At 32.4% G+C, this 17,458-nt stretch overlaps 1 protein-coding gene across 5 annotated transcripts in view; it reads left to right on the forward strand.

Moving 5' to 3' along the window:
• SPINK5 (serine peptidase inhibitor Kazal type 5) overlaps positions 1 to 17,458 on the forward strand; it is a 118,253-nt gene that overhangs the window by 55,731 nt on the left and 45,064 nt on the right. For all 5 annotated transcript variants that reach the window (XM_039836475.1, XM_039836479.1, XM_039836476.1 and 2 more), the window contains 4 exons: positions 1,869 to 1,993; positions 3,615 to 3,687; positions 14,801 to 14,928; positions 16,696 to 16,759. In XM_039836475.1, coding sequence (XP_039692409.1) covers positions 1,869 to 1,993; positions 3,615 to 3,687; positions 14,801 to 14,928; positions 16,696 to 16,759 — 390 coding nt within the window. The remainder of the gene's footprint in view (positions 1 to 1,868; positions 1,994 to 3,614; positions 3,688 to 14,800; positions 14,929 to 16,695; positions 16,760 to 17,458) is intronic.

A 17,458-nucleotide genomic window follows, 5' to 3' on the forward strand; every position in this document is an offset into this window, starting at 1 on the left:
GTAGTTATTCTTTTCACCATTAATCCTTCTGCAAACGCTACTGGCTATCTCCCATGTTTAAAGGGGCTAGGTTATCTACATTATTATCTATTAGATGGTAAGTAACATTTCGTCAAGGATCTTTCTGCCTATTTACTGTTATACCTATGGCACCTGGCAAAGTATAATAACTTCATAATAAGTGCTTGTCGACTGATTGCATGATTATTATAAAGATTTACAAAGCTGAATAGAATTCTATAATCCTTTGAAAGAGATTGTATTTGTCAGAGTTAGAGCAAAGACTTGATTTAATTTTTTTCTGATACAAGCATCTTGAAGCAAGATTTTAGTTTTTGCAAAATCAAAACAAAACAAAACTTAAAAAAAGACGTCACCTAAAGGTCCAGTGGATTTTCAAAACTAGTAGGGAATATAAATTATTTTAAATAATAGAATAGGTGGAAATAAGGACAGTGGACAGATCTCTAAAAATGAGAGAATTTTTTAATTCATTTATTAATTCAGTATATTTTATTGAAAAACTACTATATGTCACTCACTCTTTTCAATGATGCGTTTGCTCTACCTAGTAAAATATTATTCAAAATGATTTCCTTTCTCCTTTCTAAATTTGGTACTGTGCTCTCATTGGCATTTACAAAAAGAACGCCAAAACCAAGAATAGCACACTGTGTCTTGAAGGATGTCACACAAAAATAGCAAAATAATAGTTCTAGAGAACATGCCTCAAAATAAAAGAACAAAATGAATGAAGGAAAAAGATAGGAAAATTTAATTAAATGAGTTTGGGGAAAATTGCGGTATTTCCATAGATTCATAAGGTTTGATTCTGGTGCTAGTGACAGTGTTGATGGTGACGGGGGTGATTGTAGTTGGGGTTGGGGTGGGAGGACTAATTAAGAAAAGAATACAAATTTGAAAATATGAAATGGCTAGGGCTGTCCCGGGATGTGAGAGTGAAGAGCCTGGAAACTTAAGCTTCATTAGCTTGTAGTAAGTAAGTCCATTTGTGTTCATAAGATATTTGTCAGTGGATCTGAGGTTTATTTCAGAAGAGGAGCTAGTCTAGAAATATCTTTTTAAAACATATATGACCAAGGAATCCTTTTTTCAACTTTTAACTGTTTTTCAACTTTTTAATTTAGTGACTGTTAGCATTTCTAGGAGCTGGTGTCTTGCAGTACATCCTTTGGGGTACATGGGCAGAGGGCTTTACGGTTTTCAGTGCTCACGTACTTCGTCTCAGTCCTCCAGCAACTTTTTGTAGTCCTTTTTTACAACATATTACGACATGTTGTGTTCTAGGTATTTTACATGTGCCATCGACATATCCCAGTAGTCCAGTAAGGACAACAGCAACAAAAGCAACAACAAAAATAATAAAGGTGGAGGAAGAGGAGGAAAATCTACTTATTAAATATCTACTATGTATCAGGCATTCTTTGAGGGCTTTACATACTTGTAATATTTAATCCTCAGAAACCTGGGAAATGTATATATTTATATCCCTTATTTTACAGGTAGGATAAGTGAGCCTTCGAGAAGTTAATTTCCTGAGGTTAATGGGCTTGTAAATGAGGACCCTGGAGTATAAACTCAAGTCTTTTGACTCCAACTCCCTTGTTCTTTCCGTTTCACTAATTGTTTTACATGAATGCTCATTATGTGAATTTGCAGTCTCCAATAGACCATTCAGAGTCACTATTTTTGTTTGTATTATTTGTAGCAACTGAGCAAATGAATATCTTCCATATAAAGGTGGGTAGCCGTTATTAAATAGTATTGTTCAAGGAAGTTCTTAGAAGGTAAAGTCTTGCTTTAATGAGGTTTCAGTAAACACAACTTTTTTTTCATCTTTCCTTTAGGAAACATGCAATGAATTTCGGGTATTGATGAAAAATGGGAAGTTATTCTGTTCCCAGGTTAAAAATCTTCAAATCCCCGATGGAATAACGTTCCTTAAGAGATGTGCAAAGTGCAAAATAATACTGTGAGTTAAGATTCTCTTTCTTCCAGGTGTTTGAGTTACCAGCTGTTCTCCGAACTAGTAAATGTATTCTTATTTTCTGGCAATTATATTACTCTAAATATAAGTGGTTAAATAAAAATTCTTCATAGATCACTCTAGCACCTCTGATCAGATGAAGTTGGATAAGTGCCACCCACCTAGAAAGATTTTAATAGTTGCTCAAAGAAGACTCCAAAACGCCCCCAAAAGGCCCAGTATTAATATCTTATGTAAATCTTAATAGTCTTTTGAGAATGTAATTCCAAATAGAGTTTCCTCGCTCTGGAAAAAAAGTAATAATAATTTAAGAAAGGAAGTCACATTTCTTAGGCCTGTTAAGACCTGACTGTGTTTTACCTTAGGGACTGAGAAAAGGTCCTTGGGGATGATGCCAAACTTTCCTTGTGGCAGCCAACCAGTAGAAGAATTTATGCAGGATACACCCTGCCTCTGTGAGCTGCCAGTGTCTTCAGACATCTGGGATTATGCCAGGATGAGGTAGACTAAAGAGTTGACTGGAGCTTCCCATTACTTATAACTCAGAATTAGTATCCCGGAAGTTAACCAACATCACTGCAAAGCTTTTTAACTTGATTTCCTTTTCTCCAATGACATCCCAAAAAGTGGAAGAAGGCTTGAGTTATCCATGGCAAATCCTCAAATCAAAGTGTCTCTATTTGTTTTTGAACAAAGAGGTCATTCTCAATTTCTGAGCATCATCAAAACTTCAACACTGTTACCAAGCCCATACTAAGCTTACCCACTTAAGATAATTATGTGATAATTAGCTTTTTAAATGCCAGGCTGGTATGTGTCAGTGGATTTAATTTGACACAGTCAATAATATTGGGATAATGAAGTGCTGCTTCTAGTGAAGAGACTGTGGGATGATGAAGGGAGGCAGGGCAAGATTTAGGGTGGAGAAAGCCCAAGGAAGGTTGAAGAATCATTTCTTAATCATTTGAAAGCTGAATATAAACCAGCAGATATATTATTTACTATAAAGTTTCCTTCTTATTACATAGGATGTTTTGATAGTAGACTGAAACTATGAATATAATAAATTTACTGAAAACTAATTTAAAACAAAAATGAATTGACTTAAGATACACTTCGAAATCACTCACTCAATTGTTATTTTTATTATCTATATAAATTATGTTGGTTTTTGAATCTGGAAAAAAGAAGAATGTATGAGACATAAGAGTTATCTGCAAATTGCTAAATTTAACCTGTGGGTCCTTGGAGGTTGGAACCGGAACCAAAACAGGTAGATTTGGGTTCATTGTGAATATGGTCTTTCAAAGAGAGCATTCCAACAATGGCACAGGTAGCTTTTAGAGTTGGTAACCACCAGGATGTTAAAAGTATTTAAGGGGGTTGTCTGTTACACAGTTAAAGGTAGATTCTTGCCTTCAATAGAACCATGTTTGAGATATTTTTAAGCACTAAGGAGAGATTTGCGGTACCTCTAGACATCCCTCCATCCTGACATGCCAGATTGGGCAGAGGAGAACAGTCAGATTAAGTTTACTGTGTATGCTGTTATGCCTAAGTGTTGGGCAAGCATGTCTAAGCTATGTGGTTCCTTGCTCTCTTCCAGGGAAGAAGAAGTGCAATCCCAGAAAAGGGCTAGGCATTTAGGAAGAGCCATCAGAGCCACAGCCCCAGCAAAGGTGAGACGATTTGGACTTAATTTGCCATATTTGCTTTTGAGATTATATTTGACTCTATGTAGAATTGTTTATTTCCCAATTACTAGGTCCTACCTGAGGTGAAGCCAAATTCTAAGAAGGAAGGGAACATGGCGAAGTCCACGGGTGGGCTAAATATCTCATACAGCTTGTTCATAACCTAACTCTCTGAAAACACTTTGGGCACTGGCAGATGCAAAGAGGTGAAATAGGCCAGTGTGACTGATGTCTGCCTTCCATGGCCATTTCTCATTCCTCCTGTCCTGTCTTAACTCCAAAAAGCCTTCATGGGATTGTAGAACTAAGTTCACATCTCAGAGTTCTTAATTATTGTTTATGTCACTTGGACAATTTATGTATCTCTGGGTCTCAGTCTTTTCATCTGTGAAATGAAATGTGGATCAAATGAGAAACCAAGTTTAAAAAGCCAGATAGTGTTTAACATGTGTTAGTAGGCGTTCGATTCATTTTATTTCCTTTTTCTTATCTCCTTTTACTGCCTACTGTATATCTTTCTTAATATCTAAAGAATTCTCCTAATTCAATAAGAGTTGCTTGTTTCTATCTATTTTCCAGATTGGGATTCAGGCCACTATTTGTTTGAAAAAAGTGAAAAAAAATATTTTTAATAAAAAATGTTATGAAAGAAAGTGCACAGATGCAACCCACCATTCCACTTGACAAATATTTTTTATTCATACAAAAATTTTTATTTATACAAAAAAAACAAAAATTCTAGGCCCCAATTGGGGAAAATTTTTGGCCTACTATGTTTCACAATAGTTATTGACAAAGCTGGGGCTGTCACCAGGTATTCTGACAAATACTCAGGATAATACAAGCAAATGATGTTACTCCAGGTCTCTTATGTAGCTTCTTCTCCAATATCTTTTTTTCTCTTCCTCCTTTCCTGTCCCTAACACATAATTAAAATGATCTGTCAGGGCAGCCACACCCAAATTGCTTTAACGTCCTTGCTCTAACCAAGCTACCATCTTCCTTGTCAGTGTCACTCAGGAATGTGTGAGAACCTCAACCTCCGCAGAATATCTAGTCAACCAAATTCTTTGCCTGGGCTCAACCAGTTTCACTTTTAAAACAGTAACACCCTCACCACTCAATTAGTCAGTCTGCAAATCCTTTGTCTGAGCAAAAGGGAACTGCTTCTGTGTTCTACAAAATCTGTGGGGGTCAGAAAATTTTACTAGTAACTTTCAAATCTGCCTTTATTTGTCACATTTGGAGAGCAGCTCATTCTGTGAGATTTCTTCTTCCCCTTCTTTCTTTTTCCTTTATGAAAAACTGATAGGTCAATAGTGTTTAAAAATTCAAAATATAAGCAAATGACATAAAAATAAAATACACATACCTCCCAAACCTAACAGACTTGCTATTTAAAAAATATTACTGGTCCAATGTTTTCATATGTAGACCACATTTATTGAATTTTAATTAAGTAGGATTTTTAAGAAATAAAATTACAGAATTTTAAGACATCTTCACCTCTCTGTTAACATTTTATGCCTGAGTATTTTCACACCTAGGCAAAGTTCTTACAGAGGCATGATTTGCTTCCTAGGAAACCACTTACTTATAAGTGAAGGCAATTAATGTTTGGCTGTGTGTGTTTCAGGTAATTTCTGTCTAGATTTTTACTTGTCTGTGTTTAAATAGATTCATGCAATTATACCATGCTTTTGTTGGTATTTTTCTCTCTACTATAAATGAGAAAAATCTACCTACTTTTTATGCTTAGATTTCTCCCATCAAAAAGTAACCCTGACACTCAAAATAAGGTGATCTACCTGTTCAAGATTTTTCCTCCGATAGACATCCTTTTTCTCTTCCATCATCAATTTCTTCTTCACTAATATGTCATTCTTTCACCTCCCAACTCTGATATCCGATCCATAACTAAGTCTTGTTAGGATTGTTTATAAAGTATATCCCAAATTTGACTCCTTTTTACCATTTCTATTTCTACCATCTCAGTCAGATTCTTCATAATTTCTGATATCTAATATATTCAGCCCATGCAGAGACATTTGTTTGTTAATTGGCTGATTGATTCATTCAGTGTTTCTCATTGATTTAGGTTGCCAGCTTTGTAAGATATAAGTTCATATGTGTTTATGTGTGTTTCTGAGTTCTCTATTCTGTTCATATTAGTTTATTGCTTTAATAACTAATGAGGCAAGTTTCCTTTTTTAGTTCATCATATTTAAAGTTGATGTACCTATGCATATATTTTTTTTCATATATTTATTAGAAATTTAAAAAACTGCTGAGTTTTTAGAATATTCAACTTGAGTTCGGGAACCCAAGGTGATTAGGGATACAAAGGATTTATAAGTTAATTTGAGTAAAATTGGCTTTTTATAATATTAACTTGCCCAACTTAAAAGCACAGAATACCTTATCATTAATTTCTATAATTTCTGTGTTTTAAGAAATTTATAAAGTATTCTCTATAGTGATTTTTATATACTTTGCTAATATCTAGAAAATTTGTAAATGTTTTCTATTTTGGTTGATATTTTGTTGTTTATGGTATTTCTATCTGGTTATTATTGGTATAGACAAATTTATTGCTACAGATTGATCTTATATTGGACAACTTTATGATATTTCTGTTAATTATGATAATTTGTTTGTTAATTCTTTTGTTTTTTTCTTTTCTTGGTTGTTGATCACATTATCTGCATATAATAGAAGATAAGAGGAGTTTTATAACTTCTCTTTCAATTTTATATTATATTATTGGTCAGAATCTAGAGTTCAATATTTAAATATTAGTGATGATAATGAATCAAACTGCCTCTCTCTGGTATTTCTAAAGTTTCTCCATTAAGTATAATATTTACTGTAGATATTTTTCTATAAACTTTAGCAAGTTTAGAAAGTTTCTTTATAGTCTTAATTTTCTGAATATGTTTTGATCATTTTCAAATGCCTTCTCTGCAACTATTGAAATAATTTTCTGATTTTTTCCTTCAGTCTATTAATGTAATAAATTTCTTGATAAATTTGCTAATGTTAAACAATTATTGTTTTCTTAGCATAAATCATGCTTAACCATATATTTTTAATATATTGTTGAATTTGAATAGTTACCATTTTATTTAGAAAACTTGAAACTATTTTCATAAGCAAAATGAGTCTACACTTTTTTCTTTTTAATTATTCTTGTTTGGTTTAAGAATCAATAGACAATTACTCTGAGCAGTGGCATTTCAGGCTCTGGCTAAATAAGAAGGTCAGCAAATCTTTTCCTCAAAATGCAACTGTAAATCTAGGCAATTGACCAAAACAATCGTAGGACTCCGGAAATTGATGAGCTGCCTATGTCAATCTAATGAGCATTAAAGCTTGAAAAACTGCTAAACGTTGGATTCAAACAATGGGAATTTGCAGTATTCTCGCTTAGGGATACTGCCATCTTACCCCTGTTGCTTGCTTGGCATGGAAGGCCTACCAAAGCAGGGAAGGCTGTGAGAGTCAGCAACTGCACTTCCCTTGTTGAAAGGGGCTTACATAATCTGAGCAAGTGGGCAACAATCATACTCAGAGCTGTTTTCAGTGGAAGTCATAACCTTCATCAAGAATAAGGAGAATGGCCTGAAGTTGTAGCATGGTTGATTGAGGAAAACATATTTTTTGGTTGAGTTTTCACACATTGCAGCAGAGGCCAAAGTGGGACCAAGCAATTCATAATTCTGGCCAACCGTAAGGTTATGCACAATCACTTAGAAGACATTTAAAAAATTCCAGTGGAAAACAAATGCTGATGTAGATGTAAAAATGGCCTGAACTTTGAGTGCCCTCTCAATACACTCAGGCCCATTTGCAGAGGGTGGAAACCTTACTGGCTTGAGGTGTTTGAGCAAAAACTGTGTCAATCGTTGGCCTATCACTAAGTTATACAGATATAGGGGAAAAAACTAGAAAGCCAGGCTAAAAAAACAAAACAAAACTATAAATACTTTCTTAATGACACATCAATAGCTGCACACTATGGGAGGGCAAGAAATCAGAAAAATACAAACAAAAACAAAAAATCAAAAATAATCTTTACAGTAAAATAATAGTTCTGAATCTCTATACTATATTATCCAAAATGTTCAGTTTTCAACAAAAAAATATGAAATATGCAAAGTAATTGGAATGTATGACTCATATACAGAAAAATAAAGTCGATGGAAACTGAAGATTTAAAGAAAAATATGAATAAAAGAGATTTTCAGTGAAAAAGTATATATTTGAGATAGAACAATGGTTCTAACAATTCAGGACTTAACGGGTTTCAGCTAAAGCAGTGTACAGATATATGTATCTCAAATAGAAATAGGAAATTCTGGACTTGAGGAGCACAATAACTCAAATGAAATATTCAGTAGAGAGGCTTAAAAGTAGCTTTGAGATTGCATAAAAAAGAAATAGTAATGTGTAGAAAGATCAATATGTTAACAATGGAAGTATAGAGAGAAAAATGCTGATGAAAAATAAACAGCTTGTGATAACAATAAGCTTGCCAATACAACTAGGAATACCAGAATTAAAGCAGAAAAAAATATTTGAAGAAATAATGGCTTAAAATGCGTCAAATTTGATGAACAAAATTAATCCTTGCATTCAAGAATTTCAAGTCCCATATAGGATAAATTCAAGGAGAGCCACACCTAGGCTCATCATGAAAAATGTTAAAATTAAGATAAAATTTTTAAAGTGTCAAAAGAAAAGTGACATAGTTTATATACAGTTTATAATTAACCACTGATTATTCATCTAAAATAATGAAGACTAGAAGGCAATGAAATGATGCATATGAAATATGCTCAAAATGATGAAAGAAAAAAAATTTATATCTACCAAAATTTTTCTATAAAAATTAAGACAAATAAAGATATCCTGATATCAGTGAAATCTGAGAGAATTTGTTGCTACAAACCTGATTTAGATGTAGTAATGGATTAATATGAAGTACTCTAAAAATAGATTTTTAAATTTTCACCTTCTTTTAAAAATATAATATTGTATGAAGCAATAATTTTCATACTATTTTATTGGGTATATAGATATTATATATAATAACTATAGTGCAAAGAAGGATGGAGGAAATAGCTATACTGGGGAAAATTGTCTATATTTTATCAGAATTCAGTATTACTCTGTCGTAAATTGTGATAAATTAGAATGCATATTGTAATCACTAGAGTAACTACAAAAATGACATATATAATAAATATATAAACTACAAAAAAATTTTAAAAACATACTAAAAATATTTAAGAAGGCAGTAGTAGATAAAAAGACGAGAGCATAGTGAAAACAAATAGAAACATAGCAAATACAAATATAACCATATTAATAATTATGTTAAATGTAAATGATTTAAACATCCCAATCAAAAGGCAGAGGTTATCGTCTGATTAAAAAGCAATTATAAACTGTCTCCAATAGCTTAGATTCAAAGACACAAAGAGTTTAAAGTGATCAAAGGGTAATACCATGGCAAATATAACCATAAGAGAGCAGGATTTCTATATTACTATCTGACAAAATAAACATTAGGACAATATTATTAGAGACAAATAAGGGCATTTTATAATTTTAAAAGTATCAGTATATCAGAAGATTAAAGAATTATAAATATGTATGAACCTACTACCAGAAGCTCAAAACATGAAATAAAATATGCTATAATTAAAAGAAAAATACACAATTCAACAATAGTTAGAAATTTTAATATGCTGCTCTCAAAAATTGACAGAACTAGACAAAATATTACCAAAGAATATTGAACACTATCCATTAACTAAACCTAAACTGAAATATAAAAAGTGCTCCCCCCAATGATTGCAGAAGGTACATTCTATTCAAATAATAGTAGAACTTTCTTTTAGATAGATTACATAGTAGAATATAAAATATTATCTCAATAAATTAAAAAAGAATTAAAGTTATATAAAGTATATTTTCTGACAACAACAGAACTGAATACACAATCAAAAAAGAAAAAGAAAAGAAAAGAAATTATGGAAGTCCCCAAATATTTAGACATTAAGAAACTTACTTCTAAATAACTGATGGATCAAAGAAACAATTGTAAGAGAAATTAGAACATAATTTGAACTGAATAAAACCCAAAACACAATGATTCAAGACTTACAGGTTTTCAGCTAAAGCAATGTGCAATCATCTCTTGTTGATATCCATGGGGAAATGATTCTAGAACACCCCACAGATACCAAACTCTGCAGATGCTCAAATCCCTGAGTAGGTCTTCTGTATCTGTAAGTTCCACATCCTTGAAGTTAACATAAACAGTGCCAATTGTAGAGAGATTTAAATACCCTAAATGAGAAAAGAAGAAAGGTCACAATTTAATAATCTAAATTTCCACATTAAGAAACTTAGAGAAAAAGAACAAACTAAACCCCAAGCAAGCAGAAGAAAGGACATAATGATTAGAATAGAAATCAATAAAATACAAAACATAAAAAATAGAAAAAAAATAAATCCAAAAGTTGTTTATTTGAAAAGATCAAGAGGCTGACAAACCTTTAGACAAATTGACCTAGCAAAAAAAGAGAGAAGACAATAATTACCAAAATCAGAAATGAAATATGAGATGTCAATATACATCTTAGAGAAATCACAAGAATTATAATGGAATATTATGAACAAATTTACACCAAAAAAGTAAGCAACTGAGATGAAATGGACAAATTCCTAGAAAGAAATTAATTACTAAAAACTGATCCAAGAAGAAATAGAAATCAAAATAAACTTATAGCAAGTAAAATAATTAAATTTATAATTAGATAAAAAAAAAAAACAGCTTAGATCCAAGTGACTACACTGGTGATTTCCATCAAATACTGAAAGAAGAAATAATACCAATCCTTTACAGATCTGTTTAGGAAATAGAAGAGGCGAAAACACTTACCAGCTCATTCTGTGAAGCCAGTATTATTCTGATACAAAATCCAGTGGAAGATATCACAAATACAGAAAACTACTAATAAATATCTCTTATAAACATAGATGAAAAAATTTTTAACAAAATATTATTGAACAGGATTCATGACATAAAAAGGATAAAACCATGACCAAGTGGGAATTATTCTAGGAATTTAAGTCTACTTCAGCAGAAAATCTAATACATCAAATTGATAGAATAAAGGATACAACCACATGATCATTTCAATAGATGAAGAAAAAAGCACTTAACAAGATCTAACACTCATTTAAGATAAAAATTGACACCAAAAAACTACCAATAGACAAAATTTCTCAGCTGGTAAAAGGCATTTATGAAAAATCTGCAGCTAATATACTTAAAGGTTAAAGAGTGAATACCTAGGCCTTAAGACTGAGAAGAAAGCAAATTTACAGAGTCAGAAAGTTCAGTGCTTGCCTCAGGCAGGAGCTGGGAGCTGAGATTAACTATAAATGGTCACAAGGGAAACTCTCGGACTGACGGTAATGTTCTGAAATTGAGTTGTGATGGTATACAACTCGATACATTTACTAAAACTTATCATTTAAAATTTGTGAATAATATGCTTTCATTATATTTATATCCTAATGTTTATGGTTATTTCCAATAAACATTGCAAGTATTTTTTATTTTCATGCTTTCTTTCTTTCTCTTTTATATGTCATATTGGAAATCTATTCTATCAGCTTTTTTGTTAATCTTCTCTATTGTTTTTTTAATCTATGTCATTCATTCCTGTTTCTTTACATTTGCTCTATTGCTTATTTTATAATGGATTGAGCAATACCTAGTTCTTTAAATTTTAACTTTTTAAATTTCATGACAAGGATATTTCCCTGTATTAATGATCATTTTTACCTTGTATTATATCCTTTCTTATCCTGTTGTTTTAATATTTGAGTGCCTTTTCATTTTAATTTTTCTCTTGTGATCCATACACAATTTGATCAGATTTTTTTCAATTATCTTTTGTGTGTTTAGTGCATTTACATATTTTGTTATTCCTGTCATATCAAAAGTTGGTTTTCCCAATTTTTCATACTTTCGGTTATCAGACTTTTTGTAAAAATTATTTTTAAAGTAGTTTCTTCCTTCCAGCTTTTTTTTTAATGGTGATTTAAATGTAACATATCTTTTTTTTGTTCTTATTATGACTACTCTTAATCAAGTATCTATATTTATAATTATCACTATTGCTAATGTATATGTATGTTTATTGTTAATATCTCTATCTTCTCCCCTAATGTGTGTTTGTCTGCTCTCAGTACATTTTGTTAAAATACCCAGAATCTCCACAATTTTATTATTGACCATATTTTAGATTTGAGTTGCTATGGTTCTTTCTCTCCATCTCTCATTGTTTTGTTTTTCATTAATTCTAAAAACGTTTCCTATTTATTCAAATAGTCTCCCTATTCTTGTTCACCCCCTTTTTGGAGACTTCTAATTTTATTTTTTATGTTTTTTTATTTTCTTTTCTATTTTAAATTAGTTTTTTTTTTATGCCTTCTATGAGAGTTTTCTAATCTGATCTTCCATTTAACAAATTCATTGTGTATTTGTAACCTATTTTTATTCTTTATATTAGTTTATTTATTATTATTTAAATATTTTTATACCTCTAAATATTTTTATCTCTCTAAAGCATTATTATGCTCTCAGTAAATTATTTTTCTACACATTCCAATAATTCTGCTTCAGTTGATACTGAATATTGTTCATATTACCATATTTTTTATGTTGTTTTACTCATCAATATACAGATATTTTTACTGCGAGATTCTATAATGGCTTTAGTTGTTTTGTTTTGTTTTTCTGCTAAAGTGAAATAATATTCAAGGCCAAGCTTTAGTCGCTTTCTCTCCTGGTGAGTGTAAGAATAAGGAAAGGGATAGGCCCAGAGCTGAAGGATCTGGAACCAGTGTTGAACACTCCAGTTTGCTGCCACTCCACTGGGACAGGACTCTATCTGGAAGCTCTTGGAAATTGTCAGCAGTGGGAAGAGTGTCCTCTGTGGGCTGTGAACCACCAGCCCTTAGGGTTCAGACGGGGAGGAGGTGGTGTAGTAAATGCTTGCACCTGTTCTCATTACCTCCCAGCTGGGTTTTTCATCTACCCTGTCATCACCCTGCTAACAACACCTGTGACCTGGTATGCTGCTGTTGATTTTGCTGGTGAAAGGGCAGAGCAGTGATTGTTGAAGTTAGTGACTTTGATCAGTATTCCTGATGTTTCTAGAGTTTCTCCAGAAATTATTTTTTGAAAGAAAACCAGCAGTTCTCCTGCTGTTTTCTTATGCTCCATCCATACTTCTTTCTGTTCGTTAAACAGGACAGTTTAGTTCCTATCACAAATCCCTTGTAATGGTAGTTCTCTCTAGGCCTCGAATGTTCTTCCCTCAGATCTTTAATGGTTGGCTCTTTCCCATTAATCTCACCTCACCTCAAATATTACATTGTAGAGAAATCTTTCTTGACACTATGTTTTAAATAGCGACTCTTCTAGGTACTATCATATCGTTCAATTTTTTTTCATAGCATTATAATTTAAAGTTATTTGTATTTATTATCTATCTCTTCCTATCAGAATGTAAGAGTGTTAGATCATATATTCCATTTCTTTCTTCCTTCCTTCCTTTCTTTTTTTCTTCCTTTTCTTTCTTTTGGCATGGCAATGTGACAGTCCAGTAGAATTGAACTGTGTAATGGTTTTCGAATGTGTAATGGTTTTTAAGAAATAAATGAACAACCAGCTAAATGAAAATAACACATATGGCCATTATTTATCCTGTTTCACTCTATTTTTTACTTCTTCCTAAGCATATGACATGAATATTGGGGTATGTTCTAAGGATTTTTTTCTATTTATTTTTTCCTTTTTAATTGTCTTCCAGAAGAGCTCGTCAATGTAATTTTCTGGTTCACAAATTTATTACATATTTATATCCATCCTAGTTGTATTTTTTGTATTGTGCAACATACTAGTTCACAGGCCTATATTCTAAATGTTTCATATCTATAATGAAAATATTTTTTATTATGACAATAATGGCATCGAAATTTTATTTTCAGTGTAACATAAAGAAAAAATCTCATTTTATTCTTTAATTTTAGATAGAAAGTAAATTCCAGTTAACTCTATACCTTTTTTAAATAGCTTATGTCACAATAGCAAGTTACTAAATGTTTTGTAAGTATCCATTTGATCTTCACCATAAATCTAACGTGGGTAGGGTGTGAATTCCCATTTTTCAGATGAGAAAAGTGAAGTTCAAAGAGGTGAGGTAAGTGGATGGCAGATCTGAGATTTAAACACCAGTCTTCAGTTACTACCCAGTACAGTTGTTTTTCTTCCCATACAGGTTTGTCCCTTAGTTTATGTCATATTATTACAGCAGAGATTTTGGGATTTCTCTCATTATCCCTAAAAGGTATTTAGTTTTATTGGCTTGACTGTTAGTAGAGAAGACATTTAAAATAACAGTGGCGACAACAATAAATGGATATAATGTGCTAGCCACTTTTTTAAGTGCTGTACATGTATTAACAAATTTAAATCTCTTTATAATCCTCAGAGGTTGATAAAATATATGCATTTTGCAAATGAAGATACTGAAGCACAGAGCAATTAAAAATTTTTGAAATCACACAGCTAGCAAGTGACAGAGTTAGAATTATCTGGCTCTTGATCACTACCTTAATTTACAACAACAGAAACTTTATTGCAGCTTATAGTTTATAGAGAGTGTTCATATCCATTATCTACTGGACCCCAATACCACTTTGGAGAGAAGAGAGGTAGGATTTGATAGAAAAACAGAATAGTACTAAGTTTCAGAAAGGTGATTTGATCTATCTCACCCTGATAGCAAGTGACTGAAATTCTTTCTTCAGAAGTCTAATTATATCTCTGTTCTTAACCAAGAACATGTTTTATTAACCAAGATTTTATTAGCTCACTATGGTCTCCTTAACATGTTTTTCTTCTGCAGTGAGTTATAATTTTGTGGGCTTAAAACATTAACCTAATTATGTTTCTAAGAAATATTTTATCTCTTAGTATTTTGATATTCTTTAATCATGTCTCTTGCAGTTGAATTGCGATGATTTCAAGAAAGGAGAAAGAGATGGGGATTTTATCTGCACCCTTGATAATGCAGCTGTTTGTGGCACGGATGGAAAAACGTACAGCAACAGATGTGCGCTGTGTGCTGAGAATGTGTGAGTATTCTTTGAAGCAGGCTTTCTCCCTAAAGCATTTTCTTTGTATAATTACATGACACATTTTTTATGGTCTTTAAGATAACAATCCATTTTGTGGGAGTTAGTCATCCATAAATTATTAGGACTACTTCTCTTACTACTCTTAAAGAAAAAAATATTTATAATCCTTTAGATTTTACAAAGCACTTTTGTGTGAAGTTTATATGATGGTTATCACTTCACTGTCTCTGTGAAGTAGATAGACATATAATCTGTATCTATATACATACATACACACGTATACACATGCATACATACACTGCACACATTTATCTATTTATTTTCTATCTATTTCTGAATATATCCTTTCTCACAGAGAATTATGTGATTATTAAGTGCTCAGTAATTCATAGTATTAGAGTAGGTAATTGGGATTTTTAATATTAAATTTCCCATCTATACAACTTTTATCACATAGCTGAAGTATCTCACTGTCCTATATTATGTACCTATTTTGGTTCTCTCTCCACCCTCAATGCTAGGTTTGGTTATTGATTGTCTTCGACCGACAAGATAGCATACCTGCTTTGCAGGTTCTGGCTTGTGACCTCAATATTGAATTGTCTGCTCTTCAGTTTTTGCAAATATGAGAACCAATGTTTGAGAAAGCTTGTAAGGAATATGATAAATACTCAGTCTTCAAGGTTCTACAAGCTTTATCCCTCCTCATAATAAGTATCTTCACCAAAACACAACTGCATTAAATCACGTGACCCCTCACGTGACTGCATTTTCAGAAATACAATCTCAAATTTTGCCTTCGACTCTCACCTGGGTCAACATAAAAGAAACAGAAAACAAAAACAGACATAGGAAGAACATACAGGTTTTTACCAGATACGTGTTTTGTAACGCTACCGCAAGCACTGTTCATTCAGTTCCTATTGTGTCTTATGTGGGGGATCCTGTAATAGGTTCTTTAAATCTCTGGTTCAGGTGAAACTTTTCCGCTCCTAATTTCTGGTTTACTTCTTTTATTGTACAGTGAGGGTTACACTGCTCGTCGGATTTCTTTCTTAGCTCTACTAGAAGATTGGAGGAACATTAGAATTCAACTTTGTTTTGTTTTGTTTTCCTCAGCTATCTTTCGATATAACTTTTTTCTTATCACTTTTAACTACTTAGTTTTTTTCTTTATATTATTTTTATTGAATTTTTATTGTTATACCAATGCTATCATTGTAACCAGCCTTATCTTTTTAAACAGTAAGAAGTGTATCTTACATTTGCCGTTCTATATTTTCAGATATGCTTTAAAACTCTATTAGGCTGAATAAAATTAATTATTAGGACTTTAAGTACTTTCTATGAAAAAAATAAAATGTTAGTTAGCATAACCTAAGTGAAGAATGGTGTAATAGGATGCTAGATACTATAAACTTGAATTTGTTTATTTAAAACAATGAAAACATCAAAGGCAACAAAATTCCTTGGGGGGCATCTGGTATCTAGATACAAGTTTCCTTTTTGCCATGCTTCTGATATGAATCTGGACATAGCGGGAAAAATACTGGAAATAATATTTATAGGTTTCACTATTATCAGGCTATCCAATGTAATTCCATTCCGTTGACTCCAAGTTATAAACATAGGCTCTCATTAGAAAGCATTAAGTAAAAACTGCAATGGGATATCTGTTTTCAAGAGTAAAGGAGAAAAACAATGCATTTGAATGATGAGAAGTTCTGTGATACTAAACCATCATGTATACTCTTTCAATTCCAGTAAAACCAGGTCCCAAGTTGGCATAAAAAATGAAGGAGAATGTGAAAACAGTAATCCAGAGCAGGTGAGGACAACTGTCAGAGTGGCGGGAAATATCGGGAGGCTGACTTCTAAGAGAAAGAAGATGCTTTCCTTTTCCTTTTTGGTGGGGTGTTTGGAAGGAAGTAATTCTTGCTGTACTCGAAATGAGATATGCTTGTTTAAAGGAAAAGTAGTAGATCATTTCAGAAACTGGAGCAGGTTACTTTGTCTTTAGACTTTCAGCTCTATTTCTGCTTTCTATGAAAAGAAAAACAGAGAGGGAAGGAGGAAAAGAAAAAGAAAGACAGACAGAAAAGAGGGAGAGAGAGAGGAAAGAAGGAAGGAAGGGAGAGGAAGGGAAGGAAAGGGAAGGGAAGGGAAGGAAGGAAGAAAGAAAGAAAGAGAAAGAGGGAGGGGAAGGGGAAAAAGAAGGAAGGAAGGAAATGTGTAGTATAAAGGGCAATGCACTTCAGTCATTTAACCTGAGTCGAAACCCCGTCATTCTTACTTACTGTCAGGAGACTTTGGCCAAATAACTCAACCATACTGTACCAGTATTTCCGTATCTAAAAATGAGATTTGAATTAAATAGTTTCTTTTTATGCTAAAATTCTGTGAGCCTGTGATGGTATGAGAAGAAAGCAAATGTCTCATACATGTCACATTTGACTTTTTCTAGCCGAATGATTTTTCTGAGTCAATTTCTGTATGAAGCTAGAGCACCTGAGGTTATCTGAACCAA

This window comes from Pteropus medius, unplaced genomic scaffold (genome assembly GCF_902729225.1).
Source record: "Pteropus medius unplaced genomic scaffold, Ma_sr-lr_union100, whole genome shotgun sequence".
Taxonomy (NCBI): Eukaryota; Metazoa; Chordata; class Mammalia; order Chiroptera; family Pteropodidae; genus Pteropus; species Pteropus medius.